Source organism: Myotis davidii, unplaced genomic scaffold (assembly GCF_000327345.1).
Source record: "Myotis davidii unplaced genomic scaffold, ASM32734v1 scaffold132, whole genome shotgun sequence".
Classification (NCBI taxonomy): domain Eukaryota; kingdom Metazoa; phylum Chordata; class Mammalia; order Chiroptera; family Vespertilionidae; genus Myotis; species Myotis davidii.
Window position 1 is genome coordinate 1426316 of NW_006285258.1, and position 17745 is coordinate 1444060.

Consider the following 17745-nt stretch of genomic DNA (forward strand, 5'->3'; position numbering starts at 1 on the left):
CCAACCCCGTCTCATGGTCTCTTGTATTTCATCCCACGCCACCTCTACCTGTCGGACCCTCTCCGAGGTGCGGGTCACCGCATACTGGGCTACAGAAAAGTAAATAAGTTTTTTTATGTTTGTGAAAAGATGTATTTTGCTTGTCATTTAAGTTGAGACATAGAGTAATAAAAACATTAAAAGTAGATGTTTAAAAATGGCAGCATGTAAAAATAAAAATTTAAAATTAAATTTACAGTATATTTTTTCAGAATATATTCACTAAATATATTTTTTTATATTTTTATTGATTTTTTACAGAGAGGAAGGGAGAGAAATAGAGAGTTAGAAACATCGATGAGAGAGAGACATCGATCAGCTGCCTCCTGCACATCTCCCATTGGGGATGTGCCCGCAACCCAGGTACATGCCCTTGACCGGAATCGAACCTGGGACCTTTCAGTCCGCAGGCCGACGCTCTATCCACTGAGCCAAACCGGTTTTGGCAGAATATATTCATTAAATATTTTTAAGTAAAAAGAACAGGCTTGTTTAGAAAAAGCAAACAATAAAGTGTATAAAATATAAAAGCTCCCTTCTCCTAATATTCCCATTCCCCACAGAGAAAGCCAGTTTGGTATAGAGTCTATAGTCTTAAACATTTTCTATGCATTCACGTGTCTATGTAATCTTATGTACACCTATACTTTTTTCACAGAAATGGATTCTAGTAGCATACTGTTCTGAAAGATGTTTTTCTTTTTCTTTTAAGATTAATAACACCTTTTCATGTAGGTAAATACATGTTTACCTCATCGGACAGCTGCCCAGCATTCCACTGTAGTAATGCATCATAATGTCTGCAGCCAGGTCCTAATGACTGTTTTGCATCGCTTTCCATTTCTACTATTGCAAACCTTGCTGCAGGGACCTTTCCGTGCACACACAGTATATCCTGGGGCATTTCTGCAAGTGTGCCTGGGAGGCAAATTTGAGCAGGATCCAGGCGTAAGCATGTTTTAATTTTTGACATATTACTGACTTACCCTCAAAGGCTATGACAATTTTTACACTCGCTAACAATGTTTGAGTTACTATTTTCCTTACCCTAACCAACATGGAATATTACCAATCTTTTCATCCCTGTCAATTCAATAAGTGAAACATATTTTACTTGTATATATTTAATTGCTTTAATTTGCTTTTCTCAAATTATGAATAAGAACAATTAATTTTCTCATGCATTTGTCTTTTTTTTAAACTACCAATCTCTGTAATTTGCCCATTTTTCCTGGGCTTTAAAAAAAAATTGGCTTGTAAATTTCTTATATATTAGGAAATTAGCCCTTTGTCAAATTTGCTGAAAATACTTTGTTCAGTTTTTTTCTTTTTTTGATTACTTAAAGACATTTTCTCCCTTTCATATGGTCAAATTTATTAATCTAGATTTAGTAAGTCTCCACTCCTGATGCTTTTCCACTTGTTTTATGATTTTGCATATTGTAATATTTAAATCTTATTTCATCTGAAATGAATTTTAATGTAAGAATTAAAATACACCCTAGCCAGTTTTGTTCAGTGGATAGAGCATTAGCCTGCAGACTGAAGGGTCCCAGGTTCGATTCCTGTCAAAGGCACATGGCTGGGTTGCAGGCAGGCTTGATCCCCAGTGGGGGGGCGTGCAGGAAGCAGCCAATCAATGACTCTCATCATTGATGTTTCTATCTCTCTGTCTCTCCCCCTTCCTCTCTGAAATCAATAAAAGTATGTTTTAAAAAAGAATTAAAATGGAACACCAACTTTATTTTATTCCAAAATGCTAGCAAATTGTCTCACCATCTTTTACTTCATTTTTCTTCCATGATTTGAAATACCACTTTGCTGCAAAATTCTCAAGTATACTAGTACTTGAGTGTTTCTGGACTCTTTTACCCTGCCAGTCTATTTCTGCGCCAGTATTATGCAATTGGATTACTTTAATATATATACCTTTTAAATTTGGAAATTTTAAGTATGGGGTAGATGAAGGATAAAAGTTTATGGAGAAAAAACAAAACAAATATAACAAACAAAAAGTTTATGGAGAAAGTTTTGTGTCCTTTGCTCTTTATCTTTTGTTTCATCTAGCAACCTGTCAAATGAGTCTCTTGCCAAGATATTAACAAAATGTGGTGCTGCCAGTAAGACAACAGTTTGGGAATCCACAGGGTGGAGTCAGCATTCTAAGCAATGCGGATCTATGGGAGGGAGGAGCAGCAATAAAGTAAGGGATACTGACCTCACAGTATCATGCGCAACTTTAGCTCATGACACACTTTTGAACAATGGGACTGTATTAAGGACTGAGATCCAACCTCAGGGCGGGGCTGCCACAGTTATGGCTTATGCCCCTGGAATGGGCCAAGTGGTGCTGTGCAAGGGCAGCTCAAGGAGCTCATGGCAGATGTGGCTGACTGAGAGGGATAAAAGTCCCTTTATTTCCCCTTACAACTCTCAAGCATTTGGGGTCCAGCACTTGGATAACTTGGAGGATGGTGTGTTGCTATAAAGGATGTAGGAGCTGAAAATTACAGTGGGGGGGCATGTAAAAGAGGGGGCGGAAGTAATATAACATAGGGCATCTTTCTTTCTCAGCCTGAGGTTTTTTTTTTAATTTTTATTTGAGGTCTTCTGTGTTGTATAAACCCAGGACACTAAATGAGCACCAAAATTTCTTATAATTTGGATAGTATGTTTCTCTTTATTAAGTCACTAAATACAAAGAAAAAAAAAGAAACAAAAGTTCAAGCATACATTTCTTCAGATCACCTTTTGTTTTTCTTTATTTTTATCAATGTCTTTTAAAAAATTGATTCTTAGGGAGAGAGAAGACAAGAGAGGGAGGGAGAGAAACATCAATTGGTTGCCTCCTGCATGTACCCCCACATCCTAAATGCACTCTCACTGGGGATTGAACCTGCAACCTGGGCATGTGCCCTGACCAGGAATCGAACCAGTGACCTTTTGGTGCAGGGGATGATGCTCAACCAACTGAGCCACACTGGCCAGGGCACCATCTGTTTTTCTTTAAGTAACCTCTTTTCACTACTCCAATTTATTCATTCATGAATATGCATTACTGATTGTCCTCACAGGGCACTGATTAAGTCATTACGTATTTACCTGGAACCCACACAGGGGGGGTTCTCAGCAGGCCTCCATTCTGGTGCAGTTTCCTGCTGCAATGATATTAATTGGGTCTCGGCTGCTGGCCCTGCCTGAGGAAACTGTCTTAGAGGTTAGTTTATTTCAAACCCTTCCTTAGACAGAGGAGGAAACTGAGATTTACTTCTAATAGTCTATGAGTCAGTGAACAAAATTGTGGATGGAAATCAAGGTTTGTTTATGAATTTCCTCATTCTTAAAATAAAGCAAAACATTTTTCCAGTTGTTCTAGAACTTACTCTTCTTCTTTGTCACGAGTAAAGAGAAGTCATTTCAGAGGCATACTGGGGGACTAACGTTGAAAAATTACACAAAACCATGCCCAGATGACTGAAGAGGGGTGGTGAGGATGATACTTTGGGTGGGATTTTTAAATTTATTTGTTCGTTTCATTTTTGTTAATCTTCATCTGATGATATTTTTTCCATTAATTTTTACGGGGAGTGAAAGGGGGAGTGAGGAAAAGAGAGAAAGGGGGAGAAAGAGAGAGATGGGGGAAAGAGAAAAGACAGAGAGCAAAAGAGAAACATTAATGTGAGAGAGACACATTGATTGGGGTGGGGATCGAACCCAACAACCTAGGTACCTGCCCTTGACCAGGAATCAAACACGAGAACTTTTGGTATTTGGGCTGACATTCTAATTTCTGAGCCACACCAGCCAGGGCTTATTAAAAACGATTGTATTGATTGTAGAGAGAGAAAGAGGAAGGGGGAGAGAGAGAGACAGAGAGACATTGATTGGCTGCCTCCTGCACACTCCCTACTGAGGATCTAGAGGGGATTTAAGAGAGACTGTATTTTAGGTTCTTTTCCACATGCATTAGAAAAAGCTTCTCTATTCTAACTTTTCAGGATTTCAGCTCACTCACTACATATAAGGTTGTCATATTTAGCAAATAAAAATACAGGACACCCAGTTAAATTTGAATTTCAATAAATAACAAATAAATGATTTAGTATAAGTATGTCCCATGATATATTTGGGATACAGTTATACTAAAAATTAATTGTTGCTTCTGTGAAATTCAAGTTAACTGTATCTTATCTGGCAACCCTAATTAGATGGTATTTTACTAGGAATAGAGTATTTAGAACATTATTTCAGATATGGGGTTCCACTATGGCCTAAAGTAAACCAACACAAGAAGATAAATATACTTGGAATAAAGTGTCCACTTCTGTCTTAGATCTCCTGGGAATAGTTACTAAGAGAGCTCATCTTCTTCCTGATACTATTCTAGCTGAAAAATATCCCCGAGCTATCAGCTCTTTTCCTTCTGCATTTTTCTCACTTGTTTTCCTGCTCTCCTGCTTCCTGATGACCCTTAACTTACTAGCAGCTGGACACTCACCAACATACACAGCATCAGCTTCCCCTGAATGTGTCCGGTCTTCCCCCTGGGCAGCCCTCCACACCTCTGCATTTGGAAAGCTGTTTTGGTGATGCATCCCTTCTGGGGATGGTGAGGAAGGCCGCCTGTCTCCTGGTGGGGTTCCCACTTCCCTAATAACAAGCCCCAGGAGGAGTACAGGGCTGGACAGTCCTACGGTCCTGGTCAGCAAAAACAGATAGAGCTGTCCATGGAACCTGTCTCCAGGCTTGGGCAAAAGTCCTGACTTGGCCCAGCCAGCACGCTCAGTAGTTGAGCATCGACCTATGAATGAACCAGGAGGTCACAATTCCATTCCTGGTCAGGGCACATGCTGGTTGCAGCCCGAATCCTCAGTGTGGGGCATGCAGGAGGCAGCTGATAATCATTCTCTCTCATCATTGATGTTTCTCTCTCTCTCTCCTTCTCCTTTCCTCTCTGAAATCAATAAAAATATATTAAAAAAATAAAAAGTCCTGGTAGGATGCTGGGGCTTTATCAGATCTTAGAGGGTCTAGACCAGGAAATTTCTCAGAAATGCAGGGGGCACTTTCAACAGGCACTTCCCCCAATATCTCTCCCCTCCCCCCGCCACCCCACAAGAGAATGCTCGCAGTACAAGTCTCCTTGCTCTCTCCTCTTTCGGTTCCATTTCAGGGCCCTTTCTTCCTACTGTAGTGTCTAGACCCCTCAGATTCACTGAATCCCACTGTAGACACTTCCCTGTGACAAAGGAGCAGGGTTACACGCCGAGAACTGAGACTTGCTCCCTGTGAGCAGGAGCCAGCTGAAGCAGCAGAGCAAGTCTGGAAGTAGGGCAGGCAGGCTGATGCTGGGAAAGAGAGGGCTTCCGGGGACAGGAAGGGGTGGCTCCAGGGAAAAACAACTTTCTTTGGCTGGTAAGGGTCCCTGTGGGACGCTGTAACAGAGCTGAGATTATGACTGCTCTGTGCGTGAGTCCTGATGCTACTCTAAGCCAGGCCATCTTTAGAACCTCAAAGTCCTTTATTTATTTTAAAAAATATATTTTCATTGATTTCAGAGAGGAAGGGAGAGAGAGAGATAGAGATAGAAACATCAGTGATGAGAGAGAATCATTGATTGGCTGCCTCCTGCATGCTCCACACTGGGGATCGAGTCTGCAACCTGGGCGTGTGCCCTGACCAGTAATCGAACTGTGATCCCCCTGGTTCATAGATCGATGCTCAACCACTGAGCCACGCCGGCCAGGCATAGGACCCAAAGTCCTTTAAATGGGCTCTGTGGCCAGCACTAGACTGCAGGAGCCCGCTCTGCTCTTTCAGCTCTGGGAACCTCCATCCAGGGACAGGAAGTCTGGCTCTGGGAGTGGCCACTCTGTAGCCATAGTCCCAGTGACAGGCAACAGCAAGGCTGGGGCAGGCATGGGTTGAAGTTCCTGCTGGGAGGCCACAGTGATGACGGCTGAACAAAGCAGCTGTCACACCTCTGCCTCCCCCTGCTCTTTCTCCTCCAGGCCTGACCAGCCCAGGGCTGGGGGCCAGCTGGCTCTTCATAACTCAGGTTGTCCCACTGTGCAATGCTTAATTAGGCACATGCTCTCCCCTACTCCCTCGCAGGCCTGCAGCTTTTATAATGTATAGGAAAGCTAGACCATAAAATCGAGCAACAGAATTTTGTCTTTTAACTCACTCCATCGTGGCGTGCTTTCACATGCAGCCTGTGGGTCAGCTTACCTGGTTGTCGATCTTGATTTCTGTCAAGGTGTCATTTTCTCTTAGTGCCTCCACCAGGGCCAGGATCCCAGCTCCAGTTACAAAATTGGATTCTATGTTTAGACTTTTCAAGGTCTTGTTCACTTTCAGCATATCTGCAAAAGCCTTATTATTCAAAAAGGAAGTAACCATTAGGGTTTCTAAAGATTTATTTCCTGAACTCCCCACCCTCAAATTAAATGAGTCTTTTTTACAGTACTTAAAAACTTAGTTAAATCATACTTTCACCTCAAAGTGAAAAGATAATTTAAAACTCAAAAAAAGACAGAACTTAGAAGACAGAACCTACACAGAACCTAGAGACAGAAGAACTTCACTGGAGAGAACATGGCAAAAGATCCTGGACAGAACCTGGCTACAGAACTTGGTTGGAGAACCTAGACAGAACCTGGCTGAAGAACCCAGCTACAGAACCTGGCGACCGAACCTGGCTGGAGAACCTAGCGAGAGAACATGGCTACAGAACCTGGCTGGAGAACCTGGAGAACGTGGCTGGAGAACCTAGCAAGAGAACATGGACACAGAACTTGGCTGGAGATTGTGGCTAGAGATCCTGGCAAGGCTGCTGATCAACTGAATGCTGTCTCCGTGTCATTCCTTCTTCGCTGACTCCGTCCACACCTTTGGGGACCCCTGGACCTGCTGGGGCTGGACCCCAGCACTGATTTAGTCATATCATTTCATGTCATCAGAAATCAGAACTCCTTAAAGATAACTCTTGGAACAAAGTCATCACTCAGAGTGGCAAACCGACTAGAGATGCCCAGTTCAAGCCTGCAGCCTGCAGATATGTACCTGCTTGCTCCCTTCCTCCCCAAGTTTTCCTTCATGAGGAAAAGATATAACTTTTAAGCAACTGGAACCCTCACAATACATGAAAGCAAACAAAACAACAACAAAAACAAAAAACCACACAAAAAAGCCCCAAAATAAAAGAGGGCTATTATCTTGAAGAATTGCTAAAATACAGAAAAGAGAAAGACTGATGGAGAAATTAGCACAAAACTGCCTAAGATGCCAGAGGTAAGTCCTGACTGGGGCATTTCATTAAAGAACTGCTTTAGGCCCCGGCCTGTGTGGCTCATTGGGTTGGAGCATTGTCCTGTACATTGAAAGTTCCGGGGTTCGATTCCCAGTCAGGGCACATACCTAGCTTTTGGTTTGTTTCCTGTTTGGGCACATGTGAGAGGCAAATGATGGATGTTTCTTTCTCTCTCTCTCTCTCTCTCTCTCTCTCTCTCTCTCTCCCCACTTCCTCTCTCTTTCTAAAAAAAAAAAAAAGCATTCTAAAAAAAAAAAAAAGGCATGTCTTAGGAACAAATGGGACAACTAGAGTATGTGGAGAACACACCCCCCCTCCCTGTGGTTTCCCAGAAAAGAGTACCTGCCAGCACAACTATCAGTGAAAAATCTCCTAGAAGAGCCTCTAGTGAGGGGGCTAGGACCTGAGGGAGAAGCAGTGCAGAAACTGAGGCACCTCCAGACCATCACCAGATACGATATGGATGAAAGGAAGGGAGAGGCAACTATTGCCCAGGAATGAAACATACAGAAATCTACTCTTGCAGATGAAGCCCTCCTAACGGCAGCGCTCGTGGGGGAGCCCTGGCTGCCTGCTGGCTCCTCATACCCTCACTACGAAGAAGGTGGCCAGTCAATTCACCTGCCTGCTTGGAAAATACTCATTCATTCATTCATTCATTCATTCAAATAAAGAGAATTATGTTCCAGCATTAGAGAAAACAAAAATTTCTACCCTAGTGAGCTTATATTTGAGGAGGGCGGAATCAAAATTAATTAACAAAATATGCAGCCTGTCATGTGGCGAATCAGAGGAAATGATCCTGGCTTACCCAAATCAAACTTGCTCTCTATTCAGAAATATGAACGGGCAACCAGTGATTGCCAGACATGTGAGAAAAACCAACATAAAAGAGAGAAGTGTTATTCGATATTAATGTTAAGAAATGTTTAAGAGAAGATCAACATTCATCCAATAGGAGTTTCAAAAGGACAATAACAAAAAAGAAAAGAGAAAGCAAAAAAATAACAAAATAACAGGAAAAAATTTCCCAGAGTTGAAGAAAGCTACACGTCTTTTTTTGTTCTTGTTAATCCTCACTGAGGATATTTTTGCATTGATTTTTTAGGGAGAGTGTAAGAGAGAGGGAAGGACAGAGAGAAACATCGATGTGAAACAAACACATTGACTGGTTGATTCCTGCACGAACCTCCACTAGGGCCCAGGCCGGGGAGGATCCTGCAATCAAGGTACGTGCCCTTGACTGGAATCAAACCCAGGACCCAAAGCGGCTAGGGCAGCTACAAGTCTTTATCTGGAAGGACCCACTTAGGCTCAGAGGAATGAATAAAAAAGACTCATACGTGGGCATATAAAGTGAAATTTCAAAACTCCAAGGAGAGAGAGTCCTCAAAATTTCTAACAAGAAAAAATAAGTTACATGGAAAAAAGAGTCACTCAATTTCAAGGCACTTGGAAATTGTTAAGTGCTAAGAATAAATTTCAAATTTTGGAGACAACCCATATAATAACATAAAATATGACATGAAGCCGGCTTGTATAGTTCAGTGGTTAAGCATCAATCGATGAACCAGAAGGTCACGGTTCAACTCCCGGTCCGGCACATGCCCAGGTTGCGGGCTTGATCCCCAGTGGCGGTGTGCAGGAGGCAGCTGATCAATGATTCTCTCTCATCATTGATGTTTGTGTCTCCCTCTCCCTTCCTCTCTGAAATCAATAAAAGTATATTTATTTTAAAAATAGGATATAAAATGCATAAAGCTCAAATGTGTGAAGATAATAAAATAACTACAATTTGGTGATAGAAGAACAAGGAGGGATGGAAGGTACAGTGAGTTCAGAATTGCCTCATCTTGCCTAATGGAGGATAAAAAATTATCTAAGATGGCAAATTAAAAATAAAAATGTATGTATACTAGTGTTTTTCTACTGTAATTGCATGTTAGAATGACCTGGAAGCCTTAAAAATACACCAATGCTTGGGCCCCAACCCAGAATAATGAAATCAGAACCTGGTGGCCTTGACAGCTACATTTTTAAATTGCTGACAGTACTACAGATGTCCCCATCTCACCCCCACCGCTCTGCCCCCCTCCACCCAACCCCCATCCCACCATAGGCCTTCATCACACTATTGTCTGTGTCCATAGCTGCATTTTTGAAAAGCTCCCCAGGTGACTAACATTCAGCCAGGATTGACAGACACTTTAATTAAAGCTATAAAGACAACAACTAGAAGAATGAAAAACAAACCAATAGTGATTATTCTGGGGAACAGAACAAGGAACGTCTAAACCAGTGGTTCTCAACTTTCTGGTCCTTTAAATACAGTTCCTCATGTTGTGACCCAACCATAAAATTATTTTCGTTGCTACTTCATAACTGTAATGTTGCTACTGTCATGAATCGTAATGTAAATATCTGATATGCAGGATGGTCTTAGGCGACCCCTGTGAAAGGGTCGTTTGACCGCCAAAGGGGTTGCGACCCACAGGTTGAGAACCGCCGGTCTAAACTATTTAAATTGTTTTTATGGAAGAAGAAACAGGAAGAAAGGAGAAGGTATCCAACTTGGGTTTCTCAGGCTCTGCACTGTGGACATTTGAGGTGGGGAATTCTTTGTTGTGGGGGGTTGTCTTGTGTACTGTAGACCCACTGAATGCCTCCCAGTAATGACAACCAAAATTATCTCCAGACTGCCCTGAGTTGAGAACCACCGGACTAGAAGAATAATCCTGTGTATTAGGCAATTGCTGGAACTAAAAAGCAAGTACAAAGATTTGGACTGACGTGATTGTACAGTGTGTAAATCAAAGTGCCAGGTCTTTAATTAGAATTAAATGTACACATTTTAATTAGAGCACCAGAGGAAATGCATCAGGCCTTCCCTTATGGACGCTTCAAGCTTTGAGATTTACTTTCGTTATTAGAATAACAAAATGTCAGAGCAATTATGCCTTTATAAAAAAGCTGCAGGACCTCCTGGCAAGCAGCCAGATCTTGCCAATTTCTTTTAAACTTGAGAAAGCACTTTTCTCATACTGAACAAAACAGAGGAGACCCAGCCAAACATATCCCTGGGCAGTAGGCCCAAGTTCATTTAAGTTCAGCAAATATTTGAGCATCTATTACATGTGCTGGGGATGATAACATTAGTAAAACAAAGACTAGATTTCTTAAGTATTATATAAATAATTAGGGTAAAAATACATCTTTAAAGAGAAGGCTTTGCTTTCTGTACTTTACAGTGCTGTATGAGATGCAGTTTTCTGCAATGTCTAAATCTGTGTCATCCAAATGGTAGCCACCAGACACGGCAGCTGTGGAGGCCTTGAAAAATGGCTGGTCTGAATGGAGACATGCTGTAAATATAAAACGCACAAAGATGTATATGAAAACAATAAGGTAAAATACCTCATTATATTTTCAACCTGTATTTTGAAATTTTGAATATATTGGTTTAAATATATTGTTGTTGTTAATCTTCACCTGAGGATATTTCTTCCATTGCTTTTCAGAGAGTAGAAGCGAGGGAGGCAGTGAGGGGAAGGGAGAGAAAGAGCGAGAGAGAAAGAGAGCGAAGAGAAACATCAATGTGAGAGGGACATAAGCATTGGTTGCCTCCTGCACATGCCCCAACTGGGACCAGGAATCGAACCTGGGACCCTTTGGTGTGAAGGCCAAAACTCTAACCATTGAGCAACACCAGCCAGGGCTCTGTTTTTTAATGTGGCTACTGAAAAATTGAAAATTATGCATATGGTTTACATTTGTGACTGTCATTTTCTTTTGATTGTACAGTGCTGTAATAAACTCTTGATGTTTCTGGGGCATCATTGTTAATAGTAATAGCATTTTTTACACATTTGGATCTTTTCTCTACACTGGCATTCAAGTGATGGCAAGTTCTGTCAATACTCACTTCTATAGTTGTGGTTATATGGAAGTACTTGGCACATGGTGAACTAAACTTAACTACAGGTCACTAAATTCACTTCCTGGCTTGACCACATGCTTAATCTTAGTTAAGTTACTCAGCCTCTCTGAGCCTCAGTTGCCTCCTCTGTAAAATGGGGATAACGCAATCTTACATACACATTGTCTACATTTGCAATGATCTCACAAGTGCCTTGTTGAATCAAGTTTTGAACCATACATAGAAAAGTGTCTTGAAGCTCTTTGCTTTAATGCTGATTTTTACTTCTCAACAGTGAGGCGTTTAGTCATAAACAGTCTGAAGATCTCTGTTGCCTGTGTGGTAATGAACAAATTTTCAAATTATACAAAGGCTCTTTCCTAACAATGGCATAACTGAAAGGGGAATCATCTAGGGCAGTGGTTGGCAAACTGCGGCTCACGAGCCACATGCGGCTCTTTGGCCCCTTGAGTGTGGCTCTCCCACAAAATACTGACTTCTGCGTATGGGCCACGAAGTTTCAATCACACTTTACGTGCGCGCCCGCACTGACCTACGGGCATCCAGGTGAGAGCTGGGTCATCTGGGCCATCTTGGTATAAAGCCAAAAAGTCTTTTCTCTTCACACCCTGAAGGACAGCAATTCTTCACAATTGTATGGTGTGCTGGTCACACAGTGTGCATTCAACACATAGTTTTTGCATTAAAAACAGTATCAAAGAAATTACTATATTTGGAATTTACTTAGCTCAGTTAGAAAGCTATCTATTTAATCTGAGTAGGTTAGATTATTTATTAGTAGTGTTGAAAATGGATTAGAAATTATTCCCATTCCTGCCATTTTATTCTAAACTAGTGACCCGGTGCACAGATTCGTGCACATTGAAAGGAAATTAATTAAAAGGTGGCTGGCAGGGTGGGACTGGGCGAGACGGGCTGGACACACCCTGGAGCCAACCTTCCATGGTTCCTCCCTGGCCAGCTGCACCTGGGGTGGCACCCCGGCTTGAAGGGCATCTGCAGAGTGAGCGGGGTCCTTCCAGCAGGTGAGGTCCCTCAGCCTCGCCTGCGGGTGGGGCTGAAACAAGCTCTCCGACATCCCCCGAGGGGCCCCAGATTGCAAGAGGGTGGTTCTCGGGTGATGCACCCTAGAATCGGGCTCCCTCGTCTCTGGTCCCAGGGTGGGTCACCCAAGAACTGCTGCTGCCAAGTCACTGCAGCTTGGTAACTTCTGCATTGAGTGTCTGCCCCCTGGTGGTCAGTACATGTCATAGCTACTGGTCGGAACGTCTGCACCCTGGTGGTCATTGTGCATCATAGCTACCAGTTGGACGGTTGGACGGTAGCTTAGCCTATCTTATCTAATAAAAGGGTAATATGCAAATTAACCATCATTCTGTCACAAAGATGGTGGCACCCATAGCCACAAGATGGCAGCATCCAGTCCTCAGCCCTGCTGGAGTCCCCCAGTCCTGGGGGAGCTCTGGGCAGCGGGTGCAGAGCGGCCAGGCCCTGCAGAGAGCTACTGGTGCATGATTCGTGCGCAGGGCTACTAGTTATATATATATAGATAATATATCAAGTAGGAGTGACAAGTTATTTCTTTGTACATCATCCCTTTAGTCACTTACATACAAAATGCACTGTGAATATTTTTGCTTTATTGAAAACAAATCTAAAAGGCAGAGATTATATAAAATTATATACAGATAAGAATCCTTGAATTGTTAATTTCATTTTACCAATGATCTAGTTGTGCTCTTTTTCTAATTTAATGACAGGTTTTAAATTCAAAACTGCTCTCAACTTACAAATTTAGGTAAGTAATAATTTCTGGTGAAAATATCAACTTATGTAATCATGGAAATATTCTCTACTGCTGAGAGGCTGGAGGGCACACTCATTCATTCATTTATCAACTGTTTTTCAAACATCTACCCTGTGCCAGCACCATGACTTTCACATTGTCGGTTTTTAATGGTATTTCAGATCTTCCAAAAGACCTGTTGCTTTAAATCACTGCATCAAGTAAAGAAAACTTCTGATTTTCTAGCTGAGCATTAGATGCTGTAGAACCACAGGGAGATACTCAGGCTCCTGATAACTGACATATTTTAGCAAATGTCTGACAGGGAGGCATTGTGTGTAAATACAGCATAGCTTGATGGTTAAGCATCCTCGTTGAGGAACCAAAAAGGCCTGGTGGTGAATCCTGGCTCTACTGCCTATTGGCTGAGTCACCTTAGAAAAGTTAATTAACCTCTCTGAGCCTCAGATTGCTCATTTGTCAAAGTGGGAACTAATAATAGTACATACCTGATAATAACATAGTGGGGATTAGGTGAGGTGACCTGTGTAAAGTATAGAGATCAGTGCTGGAATTTACTAATTGCCCAAGAAATGTTAGCTATTAATAGGAGGAGTAACACTGATGATGGTGATTGTAGTAGTTAATTGGGTCAAGGGTTTCCTTGTTTAGCTGGATTATCTAATGTGCAAAGAAGGAATAGGGCTTTGGTTTTTTATTTTCATATTCTGGTTAACAATATCAAACACAAAACGTTTCAAGATTTAGTTGTTAAAATATTTCTGAAACATACTAATCCATTTTAAAGATTAAAATGAAATATACTTTAATATTTTTATATGTGCCAAGTTCCTGTAGGATTTGGGGTCTTATGATTGTGACAGAATGCTATTACAGGTGCAAAGTTTCAGAAAGTTTGTACTAAGCCCAGAACAAAATCTAAATATTTGTTTAGCTAAAGGCCTCATCTAATCCTGTTTCTTTCCTCTAAAAAGTGTATTGCTAACAAAATTCTACTTAATTCAAAGTGCCTGACAACTGGGTCTTGTTTTATTGTCTCATTATAACTTATTTTGTTTATTAACTGTGTAGAAAATAAATTTGCCAGATCTAAAAATTGTTAATAAGACAAATTAAAGAGTTTATAATGAATTTAATCTTTTCACGTTATATATTTCTAAGAACTTTACTCACAATTGCCACAGGGTCATTGCTGCGGGTGGCAGCCAGGCTGAACTTCTTGACATGGGTGTTGGTCTCCAGAGCCTTTGCAAATTCTCTCAGGGTTGGAATTGGAATGTTCTACGATGGGGAAGGTACAGAGAGTTGATAAGCCAAGGATCCATAGCTTTTAAGTACTTTATATATTTAGATGACTAATTGCATGCTAACCCTCCTAAAAGACATTTATCACCCATCTTCCAACAACTGAAGCCATCCCTAGCCAATAGCCACGCTGTGTCTAATAAGGGAATGTAACACAACGAGACACTGTGGCATCACCTTTCTGTTTACTAACCAAAAAATGATGCACCTACCACATTCCCTCTTCTCTTTCATTTGTTCTAACCAGACAGACCTACTTGCTAATATACCATGGTTTTTCTCTCCTCTATACCTTTAGATATGCTTTTTCCTTTATCTGGAAATTCCTCTGTCCTTTCTCTGATTAATTCCTACTCTTCTTTTAAGACTCAGCTAAAATATTACCTCCTTTGTTTATTGGCTCTCATAGGCAGGATCAAAGTTTTTCTTACCTGCAATTCCATAACATTTGGGGGCTTACCACACTGTGTCCTAAGATTTGTTTAGTGTTATTCTCCTAACAATAAGTTCTTCAGAACAGTCAAAAATGAAACCTACTCCCTCTTCTACAGCACTTAGCCGGGTACTGACCACTGGGGAGGGTGGCAACATGGGGTACAGCCCGAGGTTGATGTGAGTCTTACATGTTCCACAGACTATTCTGGGACTGTGAGCAACTTAACCTCTTTAAGTCCCACTAAGAATTAATGAGATAATGAATTTCAAGTTTTTAGCAAAAAATCTGGTACATAACGAGTACTCAATAAAAGTCCGTTATTATTATTTTTTAAATATATTATTGATTTCAGAGAGGGAGGGAGAGGGAGAGAGAGACAGAAACATCAATGATGAGAATCGTTGATCGGTTGCCTCCTGCATGTCCCCTGCTGGGAATCGAGCCCACAACCCAGGCATGTGACCTTGACTGAAATAGAGCCCAGAACCCTTCAGTCCCCAGGCCAACGCTCTATCCACTGAGCCAAACCGGCTAGGGCAAAAGTCTGTTATTATTATTAAATGCTAGAAATTGGCCCAACAAGAATGAACAAAACATGTCAGACAATGTTCTCTCTCCCTCTCTCTCTCTCATACACAACACACACACACACACACAACTCTACTTGAGAGTCACATGACCTATTGCCAAATAGAATAAAGTGGAAGTGACAATGTGACTTCAGAGAATAAGTAATAACATACACTGTGGCTTCCTGACTGTTCTCTTTCTCTTGGATCACTCATGTTGGGGGAGGCCAGCTGTCATGATGTATGGACACAGGTAGAAACAGAGGCTTCCTATAAACAGCCACGGGAGTGCACCTTCTAGGAAGTAGATCCTCCTCCTCAGGTGGCCTGTAAGGTGATTGCAGCCCTGGTGGATAGCCTGCCTAGAGCCTTTTTGAAACACTGAGTCATACTACCCAGCTAAGTCACTCCCTGTTTCCTGATCCTCAGAAACTGGGTGAAAGAATAAATGTTTCTTCATTTTAAACCTGTAAGTTTTGAAGTAATTTGCTATTCAACAATAGATAACCAGTATATTATTTAACACAACTACTATTAATTGTTTCCAAGAATTCCAGAAATCATTTTTTTAAACCTACTTCTTCTTTTGAATGGGATATCTTGCCTCAAAATCAGTGACTCAAAAGATTTCAACTAGGTAATCAGTCATCCCCTTTGAGTTTTCTAAACTCACGATAAATCAAGTGACTGACAACAGTCATAGTGAGATACCTTAATGTTGTTGAGATTGACTTCTTGGAGGCTGGGATCGTTAGCTTTCATCTGCTGCAGACTTACTTCCACATTTGTGGGGTTGGGTGGTTCCTCAAATACAGGCTTGACCTTTTCACCTTTGACCACATCTAAGAGACAAGTTTAAAAAAAAGAAAAGTAAGGATTCTCCTGTCAAAATCAGTGATGATCCTCCCCGCGCACCACCCCCCCACCGCCAAATGACCTTTCTTTCATATGCTTTGATCCTAATAATACTTTATTATCAATGACAGTAAGCTTATTTTCAACTAAACAAGCATGGGAATGGTATGGCTCTGAGTTACAGTTTCAAAGATTGATGCTTCTCAACTGCAATGAGAAGTCTCAGTAGCTGACACTGCATGGAGCCAAAAGTGCAGGAGACCTACTGCAAGCATGTCAAACTCGCTGCCCATGGGCCACATGTGGCCTACAATGAATATTTTTGCAGCCCAGCCAATATAACAGTATGTAATGAATGTTTTAATAAAAATTTTGTAACTAATTTTTACAATATGCTGTTATACATAATTATTAATAATGCCCTACAACATTCACTAATACAAAAATATGTATACACAATTTGAATAATTATTAATTCCAATGTGTTAAATCTGAAAAGAAAGAAACATCAATTGAGCTATCAACTGTTAAGTGTGTATACATTTTTTTGGAATCCCTGTATTGTTGGTGGAAATGTTGGTGCATGATTTTGGGGACAGTAATCTGGCATCACCTGTCAAAATTTAAAATGTAGAAACTTTATGACCCAGAAACTCTATATCTAGAAGTCTAATCTACAGAAAAAATAGCATAAAAACATAAAGATATACATTCAGGAATGTTCATTGATGTATTACTGGTGACAGTAAAACAGGATAAAATGTCCATCGATGTGAAAATGGTTAAATAAGTTATAGCATAATCACCTAATAAGATGCTATCTATTTACTAAAAGAACAGGCAAACCTACATGTACTGGTACGAGACTAGAACCATAATTTAAAAAAAAAAAGTTAATGAAAAATAAAATACCTAGGTCTAAACCTAAAAAATATGTACAACATCGGTATGAGAAAAACTATAACACTCTTGAAAGATAGTCCATGTTCATTGATAGGAAGGCTCAATATCGTCAAGATGTCAGTTCTTTACCAATTCAGTGTAATCCCAATCAAAATCCCAGCAAGTGATTTTGTAAATATCCACAAACTAATTCTGAAGTTTATATGGAGAAGCAAAAACCCAGAAGAGCCAATATACTATTGCAAGAGAACAACAAAGTTGGAGGACTATCACTACTCAACTTCAAGACTTACTATAAAGCCACAGTAATCAAGCCCTAGCTGGGTGGCTCAATTGGTTGGATGTCATCCCTTATACCAAAGGCTACAGATTTGATTCCCGGTCAAGGCACATGTTCCCCTCTCACATAGATGTTTCTCTCTCTCTCTTCCTTTCACTTCCCCTCTGTGGGGAGCAGCTGCAGTGTTTGGACAGGTTCAAGCCTTGACTAATGAGAGGGCACAGTCCTCTCATGGCCACATGCAAGTCCCAGCTTGGAGGGCAGGGCCCTCCCAGCACAATTATAGCCAACAGCTACAGTTG

At 41.1% G+C, this 17745-nt stretch overlaps 1 protein-coding gene across 1 annotated transcript in view; it reads right to left on the minus strand.

Annotated features, from left to right (window-relative positions):
- Positions 1–17745, minus strand: part of TMOD2 (tropomodulin 2) — a 35296-nt gene that overhangs the window by 4741 nt on the left and 12810 nt on the right. Inside the window, exons 5-7 of the mRNA XM_006755992.2 lie at positions 16117–16247; positions 14269–14376; positions 6271–6414 (exon numbers count right to left, since the gene is read on the minus strand). Of these exons, the coding sequence (XP_006756055.1) occupies positions 6271–6414; positions 14269–14376; positions 16117–16247 (383 nt within the window). The remainder of the gene's footprint in view (positions 1–6270; positions 6415–14268; positions 14377–16116; positions 16248–17745) is intronic.